This window comes from Tauraco erythrolophus, chromosome 11, assembly GCF_009769465.1.
Source record: "Tauraco erythrolophus isolate bTauEry1 chromosome 11, bTauEry1.pri, whole genome shotgun sequence".
Lineage (NCBI taxonomy): Eukaryota > Metazoa > Chordata > Aves > Musophagiformes > Musophagidae > Tauraco > Tauraco erythrolophus.
The window spans coordinates 16,048,568-16,072,622 of NC_141475.1; the positions used below are offsets into that span (position 1 = coordinate 16,048,568).

A 24,055-nucleotide genomic window follows, 5' to 3' on the forward strand; every position below is an offset into this window, starting at 1 on the left:
CTTTGAAATCTTATGACCAAAATTGATCATGTTAATTAGCAAATCAACAGTTTCTAAGCATAACATATCAAATATAATTGGAATAACAACAATTAGTACACCAGACTAAGTTTTCTAAATCATACTGATCTAACAAGGCCTGATATTTTCTGAACCACAGTCAAAGTTTTCTTGGCAATGTTACAATGCAGTTGTTAACTGCATCCGAAATAAACAGAATAATAGTAAGTATTAGTGATATTACTGGTATTCAGTAAAAATCTCAGTTAGTTTAATTAAAGACAGTAAACTAAGATGGCCACTTCTTCACAAATCAACAGTAAAATATCTTCTGTGTTTTAAACAGTGAAACCTGTGCTAACCAACCACTCAAGAGAAAATAAAACACATACAGACAGTTTATTGACAAAGGAGAAACAAAAAGCTAACTTAATTCTCATGTAGAAATCCATCACTGCTCTAAAGGGAGAGATAGAGTTATAAAAAGTGAGCTTTGTACAGGTTTCACTATATATTGCCATGCAGAATTACTGTAGAATAAACGTATACATGCCTGCATATACAGAAATGTCTTTTATGTAAAAAGTCCCAGTTATAGTTCAGACACTTTCAGTTGCAAAAATGAGTATATAATAATTTACAAATCCCCTGATATATATTCTTTTTCTTCCATTTTTAAAAAGAATTTTTAAAAATATACACAGGAAAAATGAAAAGCCTTTAAAGAATGAGCAACATTACAAATTAGGAATTTAATAGAAATAAGATCTACTATTCATGAAAGCAAAAAACTTAAATTTCACCGTCTTTACTTCAAGGAAAAAAATGCTAAAACTTTTAGTTATGAAAATACAGAAACATTGTTTTTTTCCAGAAGACAGAAACAAAAATGTGATGTATGCTTTATCTAAATAAAAAAAGTAAAAAGACAGACTACTTTAAGAAACAGAAATTCTTTATTAAGGCAGGAATCCTTAAGTAAGAAACACAACTGTGAAAATGTCAACAGAAATGAGGTAGCAAGCAGAAAGGCTTGAAAATAACTACAAAAGCCTAAGCCGACTTCAGCAATAAGCTACGAGCTCAAGTGCCACTGAGAACATGCCCTGAAAAATTACAAATGCACACAAAATACCTAAAATCACATTCTTATTACAAACCAATTTTCTTAAGAGTGCAATTCCTGAAGATTTTTTACAACTGCTTTGTATTTTCCTTACACCAAAATGTTTATTACTATTGTACCATTTATATATTAAAACCAACAACACATAATCAAGTCATTTTCAATGATAAATTCTGTTCAAGCCTCAAACAAACATCTCTAACTAGCTATTGAAGGACTTTTAAAAAAATTACCTGTTGTCAATATATTTTTAGTTTTGCAAGAGAGTAATTACCTTCTTGTACTGTTTGTCATTGTCATATCCCTGGTCAGTAGCTCTGAATGCTGTTTCTCCTGGAGAACCTAGGACATAATTACAGAAACTCATTATAACATGCAAAAGGCACTTAAAAATTCTCAAACTACACCTACAATAAATTTAAAGTTTCAACCTCTATGAATTATTAATTCAATAATCTTTGGAGTTCCTATCAAAAGATTCACCTTAAGGAACTGAAGAAATTCAGTTTAAAACTCATCTGAAAATTTTATAGCTAGTTTGCAACTTGGATTAGTTATATCACAAAGGAGTAGGCAGCTTCAGTAAGACCATTAAAGTTCTGAAAACAGTGTAAAATTAATTATTCCTGATAAACATGAAAGGATAATACGAATTCCATTGCCATTATGGCAATGGAAAGAAGAAAAAAAATATTCTTTCCTATTGTAATGACATAGGTTTTAAAAGCAAGCTTCTGGAAAATGCCTGAAATAAAAAGCATCTGCCAAGGACTGTGGCAGAGAAATAACTATTCATTCTCACAGGGGAGGATCTAAGTATTTTTAAAACAGTTGGAAAGTATTTGCAATTCAATATTAAATTGCTGTAAGTAGTTGTGTTTACGTTGCTACTCACTCCTCTTAGTACAGTAGTATTATAAGAGTTTGCTTTAAAGAGGCAGGTTAAGTGCAGTAAAAAGGGCTTTTACACACCTAACAACAGAAGTAGATCAGAAGCTCCTATGACTTCACTAACCAAATTGTAACCTGTGAAAAATCAGCAGAAGAGGGGAAATAAAAATTATAAATACAAAGCAGAATGCAAAACAAAGATGAGGGATCTTTGTCTCATTTGGAGGACCACACAATCATAAATGGCAACTATGCCCATGTGAGTATGATAACAAATATTAGATGACATCTCACAACACCAGTCAGTAACACCGCAATTTTAAACACTCAAAATACATAGGAGATTGTAATCTACTTGTCATGTCGAACTTGATCTCTACTTAGGTGCTCACTGACTTTGTAAGATTAATAAACTAATTCCACCATTGACAGTATTTTAAGAACACGAAAATCCACTTATGAACACTGGTAAGGAAATACTTCCCAACTCACTTACAGCAACGAGTATAACACCTGACAGATATAATCTTTACAATCTTTCATTAATACCAATTTATGTTGTTTGAGAACTATTAAGGTATATAATAAGAATAATCTTGCATTTTATTACAAGAATGACAGCGTGAAGTTTTGAGCCGTGCTCATTAGCAAGCAAGATATGCTGCTCACATCAATCATCTTTAGTTTTAAAAAGCCCACTGATGAGAAATGTCTTATTCAAGCTTCCCAAAACCTGAAAGCCATGAAGCCTACTACTACCTGGACACACTGAATCAACAAACCATCGCCTTGTCTTTTGGGAAGGATTTAGAACACCCACCTACTACTTTTAAACGCAGCCCCTGCCTAAGCTAAATCTTCAAGCAAGCCCTTCTGGAGCTGTGTCCAGATGGAAAATACCATTCAATCCAAAAGAATACCTTTGTTACAAATCTCTTATTTCACATGCTTGCAACGTTAAGAACCATCATTCCCAACTCTTTTCTCCTGTAACAGTCGTGGTACTGTTACTGTCCAGTGCCACACTCACCTTCTCCGAATTCCAGCTGGACACATCCAGTTTCTGTGACCTACTGAAGCAATCTAGCTTTCAATCTGTGTCCTGGTTCTAGCTGGGACAGAGTTAGCTCTTCTTTTTAGCAGCTAGAAGAGCTCTGTGTTTTGGCTTTACTCAGAGGCTCGCTCTGAGAAGAATGTTGATAGCAAGCTGATGTTTGTGGTTGGACATGAAACTCCAAGGACTTTTCAGTGTGCCGGAGTGCAGAAGCACGGCGGGACAAGGGGGCCACGATTCCCCTTGTGATTTGTGGTAGAACTTAAGATTGAGGGCCAAACTGGCCAATTAGTATTCCATATCATGCAGCGTCATGCCCAGTATAAAAGTGAGGGTCAGCCAGAAAGAAGGGCTTTTGCGCTTTGGCTCTCTCACCGCTTCTGCTCTTTTGCGCTTGCTGCACTTTTGCTCTATTGCCTTTTTTTTCCCCCCTCTCTCTCCCAGTACTCCCACTCTCGGAGCACTATCTCTCTCCCCCCCCCCCCTATTTCAGGGCCTCATGTTTGTCCGGGATTGCAGCTTCGGGACGAGACGGGCTTCGCATACGAGGGGGTGGTGAGCACCTACACTGTGTATTAAATCATCTGTATTAAATTGTTCTTATCTCAACCCACGGGTATCCCATTTATCCTTTAATTCTCTCCCTCATCCCTGGGGCTGGGGGAGGGTGAGTCAACGACTTGGGGCGGGGGGGGGGGGGGGGGGGGGGGGGGGGAGGTTGCGGTTTGGTTGCCAGAGCGGCCTAACCCACAACAATCTGTTTGTTCAGTGCGGTACAAGAATTCTAGTTTTCTATTCGATTTCACATTTTGGTTCTCTGTACTTGCTACTAGAATTCTTGCTTTTAAAAAAATACATTATACTTACCTGTGTCCATAACACCTTCAGACGAGATATTCAATGAAAAGGGATGTATTTTCAGGATCTGCTATCTTTTAGTGTCTAAGGACATAGCTGTAACCTCATCTTGTAATAGCTCATGTTTTCAAAATTAAAACTAAGCTGAAAAATTGTTCTCACCAGGAGAAAAAAATCCTTTCAGTGAAGTGAAGCTCTCTCCAATCTTGTCAAAGTCAGGCAGAAGTTTGGCAAGGTCATCTGCATCAGGAAGGGCTTTGATAAATTTTTCTAGGAAAACAGCACAACAGCCAATGAGTAGGATATTTTTCCTATTATTTTTGTGAACAAAAATGGCTTAGGCTCTAAACCTAGCAACTGCTTCAGGACATGGCTTTTTTTTTTTTTTTCTGAATGAATTGAAAAGTTTCTTTCCACATGCACCCCCCTCCATTAGTGTTGGGAAAGATTATCAGATCTGAAAAACCAATTGCTTCTTTAGACTTTGAACTTCCTGATAAGTTGGTTGCCGCAGGTACTTTAAAATTGTTTAAATCTTATTGCTGCATTTCACACATTATTCCCTCACTATCTCATACATACTTTGTAGAGGATGTTTTAAAATTACATGACTAACTATGCTCACCTCTTGCACATTTTAAGCAAAGCTTACTGTTCAATTTCATAAATAAGCCAAATTTGTAATCCTTTAAAATCCACAAACTTAGTAGCTTTAAAGTACTATAAAAACACAGTGTCCACTAGCAATAAAAACAAGAAAACATTTATCTCAGTTATTCAATCTCTGCATTTATCTATTCAATGCTTATACATGTAAAATCTTAATAAACTTTCTTTTTTAAAAAACAGACCACACCTTACTACCCCGCATATATAAGAAGTTACTCAGTGCTTGCTTTTTAAACTTCTTTCTTCTGAAAATAGGCAAAAAACCTACTGTAACCAGAAGGTTCAGCAAAATCAGAGTCTATATTTTTCATATTATCTTCTTCTGTAACTTCGAGATAATTCTGTAGATAGGTAGGTTCACTATTCTGCATTTTCAATTGGTCTTTTACTCATACATATCTTTTCCTTATTTATTTATATTTTTTACTCATAGGTGTCATTCATACAGAAAGAACAAACTTTGTGCATAATGCTACTAAGCCCCCTTGATCATGCTGCAGCTCTCCTTTCAACGACGGGATTATATGGCCATATGAAAGGACCAAGAACAGCCTCAAATGAAAGGATGAATTATGGAATATCAATGCTAGACAATGCTTAATTTCTTCCTATAAACACACTGATACAAATACCTTGTTAAGACACATACCAAACTCTAACAACACAAGTTCACTCAAATTACCACAATAAAGATACTACCAGAGAGAGACACTGAGGACCTATGTCCTTATGTTTAAGTTTCACATATGCTGATCTTTAGATAGAGTAAACATTTTAGCTTTTGTGATACCGAAGTCAATATGTTCATCAAGCTCCCAAATGAAGTCAGGAACAATCCACTTATATTCATCAAGATCTGGCATCATGTCCTTCCACTGATCATACGTCTAATACAAAAAGGAAAAAAAAATAGTAGAAATAGAAAAAGAAATGTATGTAGAGAATCATATGAGTGATCTATTGAAAAGTAACACCTACATATAAAACATACTAACCTACCATCTTTTAGATATGAATAATACTACTTGGATCTTTTAAAATCTATACTAGTTCCCTAAACAATGTTTCCCATATTCACTCATCTTTATTGTCATTAGTTAATCAAACAATGATATCTTGTATTTTTGTGGATATACCAAGAACTATTGTTCTGAAGGATATAACAAAAACAAAGACAAAATGCATAAAATAGTTTCCACAGATAAATACCTTTTTAGCTGTATAACCACCACCTACAGCAGATCCTAATATAAGATACCGAAGTTTGAGAAGCCTTGATGCTAGTCTAGCTAGCCAAAAGTTCCTGTGGAACTGGTATCCGTATTTTACATTTAAGAGTTTTGTTTTGCGCAGGGGAAGACGATTAAGAGAAGAGAACAGTTGAACGGATATCCTTAACGGCGGTCTTTGAAATTTTGAACTTGGATAGTAGGGATGACGTATGCTTCGGGAAACAAGATGCAAGTTTTGCAGTGGTGATTTTCTTTTTATTCCATAGCTGTTATTCGCTAGACTCCGGCAGATGACACTAAAAGAAAGAAATAAAAACTCTGAGTAACAGACTTCCTCAACACACCATTAACTCATTAACCTCTTTAGAAGCAATTCACATTATATTTTGGCTGGTTACAGACAAATTAGCATCATTCTGAACATTCCGTTTCCAGCTATCATTGGTATGCTACCAGGAAAATAAAAAGCTGTAAACATTTCTAGTGATTACAGAAATAAAACCTGAAATACCATTATGAAGTCTGTTATGAATTAAATTTAATTTCCACACTGGATTAAGGCAAATAATACGTCTGTGGTAAAACACAGTTTGGGCAAACAGAAGCTAAGAGCCCACAGAAGACCATGATCAACTTGGAACATAAAATGAAACTTAACAGTTTGGCCTATCTTGTTATTCGAGATGATCTTTTAGAGAACATTGAGTTTGTAGAGGATTTTCAAACTTAAAAAAATACACAGACAAAATTCCTTTGCAAAATAGAGTTGTCTTTTTTTTTTTTGCAAAACAGATTCTGCTTTGGAGTTGAAGCATGTACTTAATGACATCTTTCAGTTCTTTTCACTCTAATATTCTAGGTCTAATGGTTCTAGGATTACACCATTACCATTTTGTCTTAGGTCATGCACAAACAAGATGACTTTTGGAGATGGGTTCACCATGTTTGTTGAAGACTTCAGCAAAGTAATTCAGATTTATGCAAGAGGGAAATTCTCAGTCTGAAAGATTTGGCTCTGAAAACAGCTCAGCCATGAAAAGCACATGTTAAAAGACAGAAACCTCATCAATCCTGCCTACTTAAAACAAATGCACAGGTTGGAATAAAGCTCCATGCACTATACCATCTGCATGCTTTGACATTTTGAGGTAGCTTTGCTAGTTTAAGGAAAAGACAATTGCTCTGGAAAAAGAAATTTCTTCTGTAATCTTTTAGTCTCACCATCAGCCATTAACCATGGTTAATATTAAGTCATTTACTGGATGCAAAGTATAAGTGATGTTACAGGTTTTGAAATCAACGCTTGTCAATGTTATCAAGTGCACTTACTTACAATGGGGACAAATACAAAAGAAGAAAGTGTTTCACACCATTGAGAAAGCAAATTATTCATCCCATAATCCTAAATAATTTTAAATTAACAGATCTTAAAGAGAATAAGTGAATAATATGAAATGGAAAATATTACAGGATTTTCTAGTAACACACTCTATGATCTATACAGTTCTTGGCCTTGAGATTTTCCATGTACTAGAGATGACATTGTCTGAGTGGCACATTCTTAATGTCCGAAGTGAAAGACTTTGTTATAAAAGCACTTCTGATCCAGAAGCTTTTGGAAAATAAATTAAAAATTAGAATTATGTGAATTGAGACATTTTCCTCTCTTAAAAGACCAATTGTCCCAATTATCTATGTTTAGAAGTTTCCCTCAGTGTAGTGGAAAGCTCTAAAAAAAAAAAACAAACCAAACCACACAAACAACTCCACTGACTGTTATGAAAATCCTCAGTCACAACACGCACTATGATTTTGAAGGGTATCCTCTTGCTGCTATACTAAACTATCTAGAAGGCTGTGCTTTTGCAGTAACAAACTTAGTATCTAGAAAGAGGATAATAAGCAGCAGAATAATCCCTAAAGTAGTAACAAGTTTCTTCTCTTTGACATGGAATTGCAAGAGACTCAGAAATTAACCACAGATAGTACCAATACAAAAGTGGCTACATAGCAATAAAAAAAGAAAGCGTCTTCACATTAGAAATACTTTATTTCCTGCTTTTGAAGACACTTTTTTAAACCAGGGTGTGGGAAGCCTGTACAAAGCAAGTTGAACACTGAGCCATTATTTCTTTTGCTTTGCAGTTGCTACCATTACACAGACACTTAATACCTTCATCAGAGATCAAGTGGTGGTATATACTATGGTAGCTACTTCCCGTTATTAGTCTTCACCTAGGTTAAAAAACATTTTGCAATATTAAGTAATTTTCTTCTCTGTGATTGTTCTTTTAAAATGCCTTGTGTTTTATAGTGTTCATTCTGTATGTTTAAGCCGAAGGAAAAATTGAGTTCCATGAAAAATTGTTATGGCAATAAGTTGAGCCACAACAATTTCTTTTTGAGTGCTATCGCATATTTCAAATCCTACCTGCTTTAATTGCACATTAAAAAAAACCTTATAATTAATTAAAAAACCACACTACTCCATCATTACACTACAACTTCCATTTTCTCCTTTATTCTCTCCTCCTGCTGCTAAAAACTGATGAATACTGACAAAAAAAAAAAAAACACCACACCTTAAGATCTTCACTGAAAAGAAAGCCAAAAAAAATTCCGTTAAATGAAGTATTTTCATGAAGTATATTCCGAATGTAAAGCCTCTGGAAAGCTGGTTTTAACAACAATAACAAAAATGAGCCTTCCAGACATAAGCAGCTCTGCCTGATTACGGGGCCGCAACCTGACTGCTCTGGCATTGCACTGAGACTGCAGATACCTCGTAAAACATGAAAAAGTGACTTACTACTACTGATAGCCAAGCGTTGCACCTGGAAGTCACACCGAACATGTTACACATATTGCTCCAGCTGAAGAGTTCAAAGACTCCCCACCTCAGCTGGGACAAGTTTTCTGCAAAGGCAGGTTGTAAACACTTTTAACAGCTATGATGGCAAAGCAGTCTTTCAAACGTGACCCAACAAAAAGCACTGTAGCATCTTCTTTCTCATTCAGCACTGAAGGACGCTTGTTTTCCTACTGTTGCTCCCAAATCTGCCAGGGAACGGTGTGAAATTGCCAGCCATTCAGTTTCACCGCTCCTATCTGGAATCATGCAGCAGAATGGTGAAAGAGGAACGGCGGGCAGCTGCTGGGAGGTGCAGCCCCCTCCCTTCCAGGCCGAACACCCAGGTCCCGGGGGAGCCGAAGGATGGGGAATATCCCTGCCGGAGAGCGCCCCAGCCGGCCTCGGGTTGGCCCCGGCGCCGCTCCCACACACCTCGCACCCCGACCCGCCGCGCGGCTGCGGCCTCCCCCGCGGGCAGCCCCGCTCTCACGGGTGCCCCGGGCCTGCTCAGCCGGGACGGGCGTTACCACCAGCACCGCGCCCGGGGCGAAGGCCCCGAGGCGGGCGGTGAGCGCGGCTCCGGTGGCAGCTCGCTCCGCACAGCCGCCGCGCCCCAGGCGCCAGGCCCGCCGGCGGCCCGCAGCGCCCGCCCTGACCCCGGCCTCAGCCCGCCCCGCTCACCAAGCCGCCGCCGCCCGCGTCCGCCACATTCTCACGCCCGGGAGGGGCCCGGAGCAGCCGCACGCACCGCGGCCGCCGGCCGGGGCTCCGCCGCCGCGCCTGCCGCCCCAGGCTGCCGCGGGCAAGGGCAGACGGTGCCGCCGCGGCCGCGGGCTGACAGCGCTGCCGCCGCTTCCGGGCACCGCGGTCCGCTGCGGGCGGCCCGGCTGGAAACCCCGCCTCGCCGCGCAAAGGTTCCGGGCGCCGCCGCGGCGAGGCGGGGTTTTGCGGGAGCGCCGCTGCGGGGTTACCTGGCCAGGAGGAACGGAGAGGCGGGAGGGGTATGGCTGCTCCGGAGCCGGGTGTCGTGTTGCTCCCCGTACCCCGGCGGCGGCAGGGGCGAGCCTCGGCACCTCTGCCTGTGCCCCTGCGCCGGCCCGGGGCAGCCTTGGCTGCTGTCTGCCAGCCCAGGCTCGCCCCCGCGGCCTGGCCCGGCGGGGCAGGGCTGGAGAGAGCGGTATGGCCCAGCCCGTTGTGCCGGGTTCTTCCATGCAGCTTAAATAAGATTCCGAGATGAGTTCGCAGCTGCTGTTGTGGTGAAGAAGCGCATGAAATGGGTGGCAGCGCTGCCCTGAAAGCTGGAAAGCAAGGCTGGAAAACAAGGCATGTCCGAATGGGCTTCTGTGAATTGTCGGGTTGCTGGCAGGTTTTCGCTGGCAGGGCTACATGGAAGTGGGAGGCAGAGGAGGCATGAGGGGAGTTCAGCACCTCTGGTTATGTCGCTTTTGAGAGGCACACGCCTCAGCTGTCTGTAAAGATCTCAGACGTCGGAGTGTTCGCCTGGCAGTGCCAAGTGCTTGCCAACACTAACACAAAGTTTTCCCTCATGCCTGATTTGAGTCTTTCTTGCAGCAAGTTAACTCTCTCCACGATGGGCACGGCGAATATTACTTTGCCCAGTTTGAAAACTGTTGTAATGACTCCTCTCAGTCTCCTTTTCTTGCGATTAAATGACCCCTAAGTCCCTCTTCCACGTGTTCTGACTTTGTCCTTCTTCGTGCCGTCCTGTGGACTGTCACCGGTTGGTTCACAGCTTCCTTTCTGTAACATGCCCAGAACTGGGTAGCATGCGCAGAGCTAAACAGAAAAAGAGATTTGCGGTGCTGTGCAGGCCAGGCTTGTATTTGTACAGTGGGATTTTTCAGACCGAAATAAGTTGCGCAAGAATGACTTAATACGTACGTGCATTTTCAGGACTGAGAAAAAGTTGTAGAGGCGAGGTAAGGCATATATTTTTGTCTCTTGCTTGCTTGCTTTTAGATTTATTTATATATAAATTTTAGGGACTATACTTTAAAACTTACCTTTGCTTTTGTATTTTAACTTGACCAGTTATTTTTGTGATTTATATCTGGGTTTTTTGACAATTTTCAATTTAAAAACAAGAATGATAATACTCCGTAGGGCATGATGCAAATAACTGTATTTATAAACCAAGGTGTAATTCTTACTTTGAACAGTAGAGGGCATAAAGAACTAGAGAGTCTAATTTAGGCTGCTTCAGCGCTGTTTCCTCCAGGAGAAAGTGAACCTGCTTAAGAAAATTAACAAATTCCACCATCTTCTTTGGTTCTGGATTAACAGATTTTGCTGGAATATTAGGATATGTTGCCAAACTATGCAAATGATGAATGTTTTACACCTTTAATCTGTTTTTTCTTTGCTTTCAGTTGTGAATATATAAATCTCCCTAATAAGGGTGTTCTGTAGGAGCAGGAATTGTCAATAGGAGCTAGACTAAGCTTATGAATGGTGAATAGGTTGGATGAGCCTTGATTCTTCCCTGAGCCTTGATTCTTCCCTGGAGACCCAGGTTTGATGGGATACTCTGCAAGCAGCTTATCTCTCTTCTCTGTGAAAGGGCAGCTAAGGACCTCTACTGCACCCTAGTCTTCTACAGACACTAGAAAGAGCAAGGCTGACATTTGGGGAAGCAGCAAAAGCTGACTAGGCATAAAAAGTGTGTGTGGCACTCCTGGCTTCCACCTCTGGTACTTCCCAAAGTAACGAGTCATTTCCCAAAATCATCAGCCTGCCTTGGAAAAGGCACCTTTACCCTGTCTTCTATAGCTTCTAAATATAGCACTTCTCAGTTTTCCCATAAAATGAGGTTTATCAGAAATAGATTTTATTGCATTCTTTCTTTTTAATTTTTAATAGAAAATTATGATCCTTGTGTAATAACTGGAGTTCCTGTTACTGAGTCTCGGAAAAACAAACTGAGAAGCTGAAAAGCTCAAATCTAGCCTCAGTTACAGATGGGGGAAGGGATGGGTAACACTGAATCTGAGGTATGGAGAGCACCTTGTTCCCCCTTGAACTTGTTGCAACAAATCACCCTTAACACAGCTTAGTACAGTTATATCCTTTTCTGTCCAGCCTCTGGTCTGGGTTCCTTTTGAAAGTGTGCTAGGTGCCAAGACCAAACAACTTCCCTTCAATGCAAACTGCTTGTCACCAGATGTGTCCACATATCTGTCTCTGTGCTGTGCATACATACACATCTGGGTTGCAGGTCTGTGCCTGGCTCACATTATTAGCAATGGACAACTTCTATTGTATTAATTGACCTAGCTCCCACATTTTCTCTTCTCTGTTCACTGCATTTCTCCGAATTCAGTTTCTCTGAGCCAGCCCACTGCAGGATAGGCAGTGGTCTTTCCTGATGCTTGAGATGTCTGGGACTTGTGCAAGTCCATGCCACAGGGAAGTAAAATGCTGATGAACAGGAACTAACTTGGCACCTCTTGAGCTGTTCTAGTCACCCTAGAAATAATATTTTAATTTCCTTAACATATTTGCTGGAAAAACACGTTTGCCTCTCCTGACCTCATTCTTAAAATTCTTGGTGTGTAACTTCTTAAAAAGTAGCAAAGGAAGAGGAAATAGTAATGAAAATAAATCATAAGACTAATAAACAAGTGCAGCCTGACTAGCAAAAAAAGGAGGTGATAAAACCCTCAGTGCTGTTTTTCTGCCAGCTTCCTTTTGGCCCTGATTTGGAGGTCAGAGACATTTGTATCCAGCTCACTGAGATGAGTGGGGAACTCTAGTTTCCCCCAGGAGTGAGTAAATAACCTCAATGAGGTTTCCCAAAGCTATATGATGAGGTCAGAAGACATTCTGTGATGTTACTCTCAATAATGAATGAAAATACTGGTTACAGATCCTACATGGCTGGATCCTGACACACAGTTCACAAATCCACCTACACAAACTGGGGCCCCTGTTTGCAATCCCAGAGCTTGAATTTTTCTCTGAGGCGTATGTGGGGATCACAGCTGGACACTTATTTCAGGCTGGTTGCTAAGAGTGTAACTACAGCAGTGTCTATTTTCCTTCTCATTTGGACACACTCCTGGTTTCCAGTGATTCCATAATCTTTTGAAGAATAACATTCCCCTCTTGCCCTCCCCTGAAAGCTGCATGCCGGCAGCACTTGCTTGCACCTGTCAGAGTTATGACCTGGAGTCATATTGTGGCAAACACTTGTGAGATCTAACTTTTTCTTTCTTGCAGTGTCTTTGAGTGAATTTTATGTGTACCCTTGCAGTCACAAAACTCCCAACAACAGAATGAAGGGAGGAGGGATGAATGTTACCTGCTAACTCCACAGAGAGGGAGGAGCTCTATTCTTCAAACATCAGCAGAGTTTTAAGGAAGGTGTGTACTTAGAGCACTTCCTCAATGTTCAAGCACACAACGCTGAAGACCTGTCCTGAGGGTGCTCTAGAAGGTCTCCAGAGGGTCATTTCATGGGGGAGAATCCTGCCAAGAACCATTATGCACAGCTTAACCAGGGAGAAGAGAATGAGATGGTGAGTCGTATCTGCTTTAAGTCTTTCTCAGCTTGAAGCAGCAGGTGGCACGTGTTCTGCAATAACATGTTACAGTCTGTAGTTTAGTTATGGATGGTGGGGATGTTCTCATAGAGAAAGGAATATAATTTTTTTAGTGGAAAGAAAATAAAGTTGTGTGTGTCCATTGGACTTAATTGAATATCCCCTTCAACAGAGGATGTCTTGACAGATTATTGGTGTGGCATTATAAATCTAGGTGGAGGTGGTCTTACATGAGCTTGAGGGACAGGCTGGAGCAGTGTTCCTAGCCATTTGACAGCTGAATGTCTGGGGTCAGCTCCAGTTAGATGAGGACTGGGAACCTTGGCTTTCTCTGGAGCATAAATGCACATGTGTTCTGTTTGCATAAATTGTTAGCAAATGCAGTCTGTTGAATTGGCAACACTATTCCAACCTGCATGCCTGTATAGAGCTGGATTTCTAAATACAGAACTACCGTATTTCTTTCCAGAGCTTCCCAGGGAGGAGCATGTTTACGTGCATAACGTATGGAAGTAAGTCGTATGTTTTCACAAAATATCTGATCTACTGCATGGCACTTCTCTTAAATAGTAAGCCCAGTGCACTACTGTAGTAAGTTCAGTGCTTCTTAGCTGCTTTGCCATTACTGCATGTTACGGATTGTATTCGTCACATGTGCATTCTGTCTGTCTAACAGATTCTGCTGGAGATGTCAGACCCGTGATGTGGCTGTACAGCAACAATTCTCATGCATGTCTGGTAAATGCAGTGCTTCTCAAAATTCCCGTGCTGCAAAGTCACTGTAGCTCTGCTATGAGTGCGTGTAGGATTTCTGGGTGTACAACAGCTCCAGCAAAGCTAGTGAAGCAGTCACTTCCAAGGTGACATGACTGTTCGCTTCTAAAAATTCCTAGAGAAATCTTCAAAATCAGAAGAGAATACTGAGAATGCTCTTTTAGTGAAAAAGAGACCATGTCATGGAAAAACATAGACATTTGTTATCCCTAAATACAAACACAGGTTTTCAGTCAGCATTCTGCCATGCACGGCAGGGGAGATGTCATATTCTGCATAATGCAAACCTGAGTAATCTGGGATGTGCTGGAGAATGCCGTACGGAGTCATCCAGCAGTGTAAACTGAGCACTGCAGGAAGTGCGAGGCATTGGCTCTGAGGGTGGGGGACTAATTAGATCAGTGCAACACCGCAGAACCCAGCTGGCTCTGCCTCTGAATTACTAAACCTGCTCCAGCACCCTGCTCCTGGCTCTAGCCCTGGTACTGATGTGCCACTGCTCCCCAGCTCCTCACCACTGCTGGTTTTGTGTCTGTGCTCCACCCTGCCCTGTCCTTCTAGGACGGTGAGCACCCTGTCATTCTCTCCGCACTACTGGCACTGTCACTAGCAATACCAGAATCGAGCCTGAGATAATTAGGTTTAAGTGGACTGTCTGGTGCTTTGTAGAGCCACAGTATTGTACCCTGCATGTCTGGTTCCAGCTGTGGACTACTGGGACACACGAGTTGTGCTTGCATGGAGCCAGCTATCCCAGTAACGATCTTGTTTCTCACCAGTATTATACTGAGCACACGTGTCATGAATCCAGGGCTCAGGCATCTACACTGTGAATCTGAGGTTTTCCATGCGCAGCTGGTGTGTGTGCATGGTGTTGAGTCAATCTGCACTGTGAATCCAGAGTGTCTGGCAGTTGCCATGCTCTCTGTGCCTGCAAGGAGCGTAAGGAGTGCTCATTCACTTGGGGTTCCCAACTGAAAACCACAGAAAAAAGATTGATAAAGCAGTTATAAAGTAGGTGCAATGAAAACCGTAGACAAATTGTGCTAGAATTGGCAGGTATGTGTATGTCTTTGTTACGTATGGGAGAGAGAGAGAAAAAAAAGTTACAAGTTTGAGCGAGAGGAAGATACCTGTGAGGGTGTCTGAGGTACTGTAAGAGGATGAGAGAAAAAAAAACGTGTATAGAAAGAGAGATCAGCTAGTGTACGTACTTGTGTGAAAGAGAAAAAGAAAGTAATATGTGAGTGAGAGAAGTTGTGAAGAAACAAAGAAGGCTGTGTTTAAGCGAAGGGGAGAAGGAGAGTACATGGGGTGAAAGAGAATTATGTGCGGACATTCTTTGTTAAAATCACATATTTTAAATCATTGGCAGCCACAGCAAGTGGCACTGGCACATAATAGTCTCAGTGACCCTACAGCGTTTTTCTAAAATTCTAAGCCATGAAAAACATTTTTGACATTATTTGTAACAGTCAATCCACCTGAACCGAATTATTAACAAGCAGTTCTTGACTTCTCCAACAAGATCGTATCGCTTGGTGTAATAATGTAACAGCTGACATTGTGCAGGTGCCAGTTCTTCCAGAGTGAAATAGTTCAAGTAATTTTGAAAGCATGCAAGTGATTCATTTGGACTCTGGACGTGCAATGCTTTCCTGTGTTGAACTAGCTGTCCGTTTTGCTGAGGAAAGTTGAGGAGCTCTAATGAGAAGAAATACTTCCCAGTTTTCTTCAGTGTTTCCATTTCTTGGTACAGCTGAGATGCTGGGTAGTCCTGTATTTAAGAATAATCACTCTGATTTAGGAAATCTACCCTATATATCCTTGTGCACATCTTTGGGATTACTTTACGTGGCTGGAGCACATTTGCTTGAATGAGAGTTCACTCTCCTGGTACCCAGCTAAAACTTAGCAATATATTTTTGGAGCATGAGATAATACCTCTCTCTCTTCACAACCATTTGTAGTACCGCAAAGATCTCAGTAGTGTGAGAGAGCTCTGGACACAGCATCTTGCCTTAGAGAGGGCTAATAGATATGGTAATAGGAAGGGGTTTATTTTAGGAATTAGCATGCTTTTTTTTTTTTTTCCTTCAGAAAGATCTGCTCAAAGGTGTTTTTGAGAAGAAGTAATTGGTGGAATAGGAAGAGGGAGGAAAACCACAGCTTTATGCCCTTGATACTCTTCTCTGTACAGCTTGGGACTAATCATTCCCTAAAGTGCAAAGCATAAGTCTTGCAGTGCAAAAGATCGTGATAGACTTTGACAAGCTGCTCTCTCAGGAAGGATTTGCCAGAAGCCTGTCTTAAGCACGCGTTCCCCAGTTGTTTATGTCTGAAGGAATGAGACAACTGCAGTCAGTCAGCTGGTGAACCCCACTTTGCCACTGCATATTGGCAGCTGTCTGCCACCTTTGGGATGCCAAAATTCTGAAGGGAATCCGATCCAGGAATTTTATATACTTTGAGTTTGAAAAATTTAACTCTTAAAGTGAAGATAGAATCTGAAAGGCACAACCTTGTTCCTAATGGAATGATAGTGAATGTTGCTACTGGCTTTAGAGGGAACAAACAAACATCTGATGAAACAGGTTCCAGTTGGTAAGAATGAGATTCAGTTATTGAATTCCTTGTGAATCTTAACCAGTCTTTCAAGTCTAATCCTATTATCTGTTGTTATAGCAACAGGTTGTTCGTAATAGGATACCTGGTGATTGGGTTGCCAGAAATATGATAGTTCACAGCCACTGTTTAGGCTCCTTGCTGGTAGCTGCGGGTCTTGTTTTCACCAAAGAAAATGTCGCCTGAACTTGTTTGACTTCTGCATTTAAATTCTGCTGTGCAAATGACTTAGCAGTTACAGGCAATTTTCTTTTAAACGTAAGTAACAAAGACTTGCTGGACACTAGAGTAATAAGCCCTTGAGTGCTCTTTGTTTAATTGTAAAAGCAGCTAAGAACCTTTCTTGGAACAAGCACATTTTCTGCCAGCTGAGCAGGTCTGGCACCTTTTTCTGTCCAATAATCCATGGCCCGTCCCTAGACCCTTCAGTCACAAGTTAAACCAGTTTGTTTTAGTCACTCTTCTGACTATTGGGAGTCAAGAGAAGGGGGATGTTAACAAATGAGGAAACAAAGTTTTAAAAAACACTACAATTTATTAAAAGTTATTCTACAGAGATGAGATAAGCCCTGCATACCAGTCTCTTTTGTAGACAGTGCTACCTCCTGTGAGATAACGAGAAGCCCTTGGGAGTCTTACAGATAGCAAATCTTAGCTTTGTTTTCCACCATCTCTTAGTCTTGTGCCCTCAGGAACCCAGTTTATTTGACTGTAATGTTATATACACCAAATGCACACATTGACCTGAAAAATCTGCTCACACAGTAGAAAAGTTGTCAAGGTGGAAATCTCTATTCATCAGACCCATCTTCAAAAGAAGCATGTCTGCATCAGCACAGCCTCTTTGTGCAATGAAATACAACCCAGCAAAAGTTATTCTCTTTTCCTTAGCAACATAAAACCAACCTGACAGACACGTTCTTGCTGGTGACATCAACACCAGGATTTCTGCCAGCCCTGGAAGCATTGTTGCCATAGTGGACATGCATTTGCTGGAGATCTTTGTAGTATAGGCCTAGTGAATCCTGAATAAGCTTGAAGAATTTCCAAACCCTAATTACTGTAAGGCATTCACATGGCTAGATAAGCCTGCTGAGAAACCTGCATCATTGTGTGTGCCTGTTCCCCTTTCTTCATGCACATTGTGGATACCTCTGTTGTGGGTTTGGGTCTAATATTCACCTTTTTTTTGAGAAGATAATGGTTTTCAGAATTCTTCTAAAGAATTCCACTGTTGACTTATTTGACAAATGAGAAGTGTTTGTACTAGTACTATTTCTGTTTCAACACGGAGTTATTTATGTACTAAATGTATTTTTTATGAGTGCAGCATTCATTGCTATAGTCCTTCTAGCTGAAGGCACAGGGTCAGGAAAAACACTTCAACCTAACAGAACATTTTATTCTGAAGTTAAGTATTGAAAGGTTCTGGCCCAGGGAACTTCGGCACAAGCTAGGCTTGGATCTCAGTCTATTTCCCTGCTTAGCTTTACTTATGAATGATGTGGCCCAGGTATCTAACTCCAGCCATTTCCAAGCCATGGGAAATACTTTGCTTTGGCTTTAGATTCTTGCATGGACACCCTGATACAAACCAGCAGTTAAAATCTGATATTTATTCTTTCCCAGCTTACTCTTTTTAGACCTCCTGAACACCTATATTCAGCAATCTCATGTTCATCAAGACACAAACCAATGAACATGAACCAACACCTCTGTTCATAGGGCAGAATGTGCACTGGGGCAGAACAGCTCCAGGAAAGTCATCTATCTCAGGAAAGTCCTTTGTGAGAAGCAGCAAGATCCAGCAGACAGAGTAGTGGATGTCTTAAGAACATGGCCTTTTTTTCTCAGCTGAGCTGTTTTCCTTGTCTTTCTCCTAGTTCTCAAGACAAGGAATACTGATGCATGCATCGTTTTGGAACGTGTCTTGAGATCTAAGGGATCAAACCATTTTTGAGAGGAAACTGTTCTGGAAAACAAAGGCCTGGAAACATATGCTGGCATAGGGGGGCTCAGATACACATTTTGATATATAGATGCATGGTTTCCTAGGCAGAGAAAGACAGAGTCTGCCCTAGCTCTATGGTTATGTTGTCGTATCAGGTTTGGGGAATCGTTCAGCATTTCAGTGGAGAAGAACACTGCCAATAGAAGATTATTCCAAATGACTGCCAATCACATGCCGAGTGCCCACCCTCTCCCTTCTTAATTTTATTAACTACAGCCTTATTGACTTCTCGGACTTTAGATTTAAGGCACAAAAGCTGGAAGTGAAAGGAATGATTCACTGGCAGAAGCAAGATGCACATGGCAGCAATCTCGTTCTTCCCCACCCTGATATTTGTGCCCATCCCAATTTGAAAATATTATTCCAGTTATTCCAGATCCATCCATTTACTGGAGGAAATCCGAAGGCACATTCTTTTAACAGTTCTTCCCTTAGGCATCTTTGTCTCCTTGGGAGTTCCTTTGCCTTGTTGACAAGCTATAAAGTCTAGAATCAAGTATCTGGATCTTGCTAGTAAGGCATTGCTGTGAACATTAAGTGCACATTGTTCTATGTACTATTCTTTATGCTGCTGCTGACACTAATTTTGCAACTTTTTTGTTAAGGATACAACTAGACAGAGGTGAATGGAGAGCACTTTACCTCTTTTTAAGAGCATGTGAATATTAATAGCATGACTGCCACACCAACTACCTTCTAGCAACGTTGCCTGTCTGCTGTCCTCCATGAGCTTCCTTCTATCTGCTGCAAAGTTGCCTTTTTCTCTTGGGCTGCTCAGATTATAGAAGCCTTTGAAAACGCTGAGCGTATGCATCTCAAGGTGGTATAACCAAGTCCTGTGCAATGCAGGCCACTTCCCTGTGTAGTTTACCGTACTTTTTCCCCATAGTTGCCAATTTCTTCCCTTTAGAAACTCCACGGAGAGAGAGAGTTTAGAAACTCTAGGGAGATAGAGTCTGTCTTTTGGAGAATGACATAGAGTAGGTAGGCTGAGGCAGTGTGTGGAACCACTGGGTAAGGCCTGCGTTTCGCAGAAAAAGCAAAGACACCAGCATAGAACCAGGAATTATAAATTACTCATCCTTCCAATTACATTGCCTTTTCTTCTCACCTTGTGAATGGATCTTGCAATATCTGTGGCTGCAGATATCTGATCTTCAGAAGCAGATTGCACAATTGCTGCAGATATGTTAGGAAGAGGAGACCGAGGCACCTTAACTCTTATGTTAGCAAATTCTCCTCGTCACCCCATGTAACTGCAGCCATGCAATCTCCCATCTTAGATCAGGGCTGGTTCTCTTCTATAAATTCACTGTATGCATTTCATTTCACCTTTACCAAGTCCCTGCTAGCACTACTGAGAGGGAATTTGGCCATGGTACCAAGACCTGGCAGCTGTTAAACTGCAATGCCGACAGTCATCCCTTTGAAGTGTTGAGCAAGTCAGCTTGTCTCTCTGTAACAATTTCGCCGCTGTAAAGATGGAATAATAATACCTACTCATACAGCTACAGTGAGTAACTTCCTTTGACCTTCTGAACACGTAAAGCATTCTGCAAGTGTTCATTAGTTGTTCTTACCAACAGTTATTATAATTATTTTGGGATGTTAGGACAGTGACACATTGGCAAGGTCAAAAATCCCCATACTGGAGCTATCATGGAAGACAGTAGCAGCCCTACAAAGGCTGTGTATGTGCTGAGTTGTGCAAAGCAGCTCCAGCTGGTGCAGCCACACCGTGTCACTCGGCACCACGCAGAGACGATAGCTGAGTCTCTGAAGTGTAGGTACATTAGTGCAGACTCACTGCTATGGCAGGACAGCAGTAGTGCTTCTGATTTCGAAGCAGACATTGTCTCAGCTGCTGCAGTGAGTCTGTGCCACTCTCCCTCCCCTAGTGCAGACATACTCAAGTTCTTCAGCTGTCTCACTCAGGGACCTTAAAAAAGCTGACCAGGCAAATCTGGTTTTTTGACTTGGTGCCTAAAGGTTAGGGCTTTTATGTTTTGATCTCTTTCCAACTCATGCACACACATAACAGTGTCTCATGCTGAGTTTCACAACTGCATAAAACTATTTTAGAGGTTTGTCCAGACTACAGCAGTCCAGATTTTGTGAAGGTGGATGAAAACTTCTGTGGAACACGCAAAATTTTCTTCTAGTCCTGTTTAGGACACAGAAAGCAGCCAAATGACTTGTTTTTTCACAGTACCATGCCAAACAGTACCTATGGGAGAGCAGTGGATGATGGGAAAGTGTAGTATTCCAAGTGTTTCTTTAAGAGGAATAGTAATGATTATTTTCCTTGTCTTTGCTGACAGGAGATTTTTGGCTACAAAACCCAAGGCTGGCAGAGGATCTTGTGCATCGCTGGATACATCTTGTCCTGTGGGACTCTGCTGCTGCTGTTTTACTGGAAGCCCGAGTGGGATGTGTGGGCAAACTGCACCCGCTGCAGCTTGGAAGAAGCGGATGTTGTTCTGCTCAGAACAACAGTAGGTGCCTACTTTAATCTTTACGTTAGTCCCTAGTATGTAGTTAATTGGAAGATGAGTTAATTGGAAGGAATCCAGTTAGCTGAAATCTCTTACATTGCTGATTTCCTGCAATAATATCTTGTTTTTACCATCGTTGATCTAAAGAACTCTCAAGTATTCCACAAATAAGATAATGACTGGAATGGAGGGTAACAGCTGATCAGACAACAAGCTGAAAGAAATTGGGATGGAAAAACCTGTAATATCTGTGATTTCAGGTGTTATTTGCTGTCAGTCCTTCCTCCTCCCTTCCACCATCCCTGTGCTTTCTACATTGCAGATCAGTGCTCCAGATTGTAAAGCATCTGTTTGATTGGCAGTGTCCAGCAGATGCTTTTCCCTCACTTGGCCATCCTGGTGAAGCTGACCCTCTCTGCCAAAAATTTAGCCAGTGGGCCAAACCAAAGATTTGTCTAGCTCAGTCCCCAGCAGCGTCCAACAGTTTGTGATGAGGGATCAGTATCAGGAAGAACACAAGCTTAGACTACTTGTTTTCTTGGCGGTATGTTTCTATTTTGCCTTAGCCATTCCCCATGTCCAATAAGCCCATAATCCTGCAGTTAATGCTTTCAGGGCTGTTATGTTTTACTAGTAGGTTGCTCATGCAGATTTCTATCTGTTGAGGACGGTACTGAAGCACTGCATTATAGACAAACTCTGATTTCATTTCATGCAAGCTACTACAACACTAAAAGAAGCAAATTGAGACTTGAGACTGAATCCCAGCTGAACCTGAATGCTGCAGGAGCTGGCAGGGTTGGTTTACTTTCAGAAGTTTGATTTGTTCTGCTTCAAAGGTTCCTGAACAATGACATTTGCAAAATGTGCGATTGCAAAATGGATCACTTGCTACCACTGTATTTGAGCTACCTTCTTAACAAGCAGAGCAGCATGCAGTTAAAATCTTTTGAAAATCACAGATCTGCCTGTTGAATATTTTATATTGAAACAATCTGCATCCTAATAGGCTGGAGTATGTACTTTTTGTTTTTTAAAAAAGAAGCATATTAGGTTTAATCTCCCTTTTTAATCTTCAGTTCAGTTTGCATTTTTAATTACCTATACTTGTGTGTCATTTTAAATGAATTTGCCATGCCAAACGCTTTTCATATAAGTGAGTTTTTAGATGATCCTTTATGTAATTAAACAAGAATTGAATCTTACTGTATGTTCTTGTTATCAGGAAGCTCTCTCAAAGTGTTCTCTGGGCATTTGACAATTTTGAATTTCCTTTGTGGTTCTTTCTATTAAAATGACAGTTTTGTTTTTTCCCCTACATTCTGATTATGTCAGTTCTCAAATTTGATGGCTACCGCTAATGAGGATACAAGTAATCCCATCAGCTTGATCCTTGGAATTCTCTTTTGCCCCACATAAAACCTTCATTTATAATTCATCATCATCTCTGCAATTGCAATATAAGAGCCTATTAACTCGTGTTACTGAATTTTGACTCTAGTTCAAATAATGAGCACCTGTCTTATTCACTGCTTCCCATCTGAATCTGCATCCTGATGTCTACTAATTCTGACATGTAAATTAAATATCAGAAAATAAATGTTATTGTACTCAAAATACCAGTTTAAGAAGAAAAGTGCACAAATAAATAAGATATATAAATATCATTAAAGTTCTTTTTGGAACCCTTAAATTATTCAAAAGGACTCGTATTTGGTGCAGAATCTTATTTCTTTGTTGTCATTTCCAAATGAAGTTTAATAACTGTGCTTTCAGAACCTGGCTGGTTGAGGTGATCAGCTTTCTCCATCTACCAAACTGCTCACACATTGATCATGATATAGAAGTCAGTCTCATAGTTGACTTTAATGCATGTGGTTCAGTGTTCGGGACTGAAACTTAACATAAGAGTACTGATTACAGTAGTTGCTCTAATCTCTAAGGCTGTACTACCAACACGAGTTATCAGGCAGTTCCAATGTTGAACTTATTTTATAAAAAATAGCAAGATCATGAACTCAGTTTATGGCAAAAGCTTGTCTGAGGTACCATAAGGGAGGTACTGTGCTAACACACTCGTTCCAATGAAGTGTTAACACGGGAATGACTGTGAAAAGGTATTGGCACTGAACATTTTGCAGTACAGCGCTATGTTCCTTTTGATTTTCCCTTTACAGTATGGTCACTGCATCTTGGATTGTCCTGTACTGCTTGCTTGTCCTAGATTGTGACCTGAATGTTCACATTCCATCCTTACCAGCCAAGCACCAGGCCTGTGGTTAGTGAATTATTTGCATTACTCACATTTTCACTGGACTGTGGTTCTGCTTCCGTTCGGCTGATTTATCTGTCAGCCACAGGTTCTCGGAGGCCCCTGTTGGTTAGTTCTTTAAAAAAGCTGTAGTGGTGCTCTAGAAAGGCCTACTGTAATCATTCACTCCAAGGAGAGAGTGAGTTTGATCTGATCTTGAGGGAAATTGTGACACTTCTTTTTTATATTATTTTAGGATGAATTTCGGATTTATTCTCGTAAGACTGTGACATGGATCTCTGTGTCTGCTCATATCAAAAGCAGACTGGATTATCCAGCCACTGCTGAGGATGACTCAATCTTCAGCAAAGCCATAATGAAGCCAAGTTTGCAAGTAAGTGAAGTATTCCCTGCAGCATCTGGGCGTTGATAGCAAATCTCAGCCATGCTTCATAGAGTGAAAGTCAGCTGTGAAACATAACCAGCTAAGAAACTTGCAGCTTGATGAACACAGTGAGCTGTTGAAAAACAAGCTAGAGATTTTGGAGAACTGTACTCACCTCTGTAAAAATCTTCTCTTACGTTGACGTGGGTTATGAGAAAAGAATCCTCACTACTCCTGAGAGAACACCTACATTATAAGTAGGAGAGCTTGA

At 41.0% G+C, this 24,055-nt stretch overlaps 2 protein-coding genes across 9 annotated transcripts in view; one reads left to right on the top strand and one right to left on the bottom strand.

The window, feature by feature from the left end:
• OPA1 (OPA1 mitochondrial dynamin like GTPase) overlaps positions 1 to 9,407 on the bottom strand; it is a 55,034-nt gene extending 45,627 nt beyond the window's left edge. For 4 of the 7 annotated variants that reach the window (XM_086618002.1, XM_086617998.1, XM_086617997.1 and 1 more), the window contains exons 1-6: positions 9,363 to 9,407; positions 5,808 to 6,126; positions 5,389 to 5,485; positions 4,092 to 4,199; positions 2,099 to 2,152; positions 1,401 to 1,468 (exon numbers count right to left, since the gene is read on the bottom strand). In XM_086618002.1, coding sequence (XP_086474128.1) covers positions 1,401 to 1,468; positions 2,099 to 2,152; positions 4,092 to 4,199; positions 5,389 to 5,485; positions 5,808 to 6,126; positions 9,363 to 9,391 — 675 coding nt within the window. In that variant the 5' untranslated portion in view covers positions 9,392 to 9,407. The remainder of the gene's footprint in view (positions 1 to 1,400; positions 1,469 to 2,098; positions 2,153 to 4,091; positions 4,200 to 5,388; positions 5,486 to 5,807; positions 6,127 to 9,362) is intronic. The other 3 variants (XM_086618003.1, XM_086618001.1, XM_086617999.1) reach the window with 1 other exon arrangement.
• A 3,588-nt stretch (positions 9,408 to 12,995) lies between these two features.
• The window catches only part of ATP13A4 (ATPase 13A4), a 41,602-nt gene continuing 30,542 nt past the window's right edge, over positions 12,996 to 24,055 (top strand). The window contains exons 1-3 of one of the 2 annotated variants that reach the window (XM_086617961.1): positions 12,996 to 13,064; positions 20,975 to 21,148; positions 23,656 to 23,793. In XM_086617961.1, the coding sequence (XP_086474087.1) occupies positions 12,996 to 13,064; positions 20,975 to 21,148; positions 23,656 to 23,793 (381 nt within the window). Of the gene's footprint in view, positions 13,065 to 13,156; positions 13,220 to 20,974; positions 21,149 to 23,655; positions 23,794 to 24,055 lie in introns of those variants that run through there. The other variant, XM_009981556.2, reaches the window with a different exon arrangement.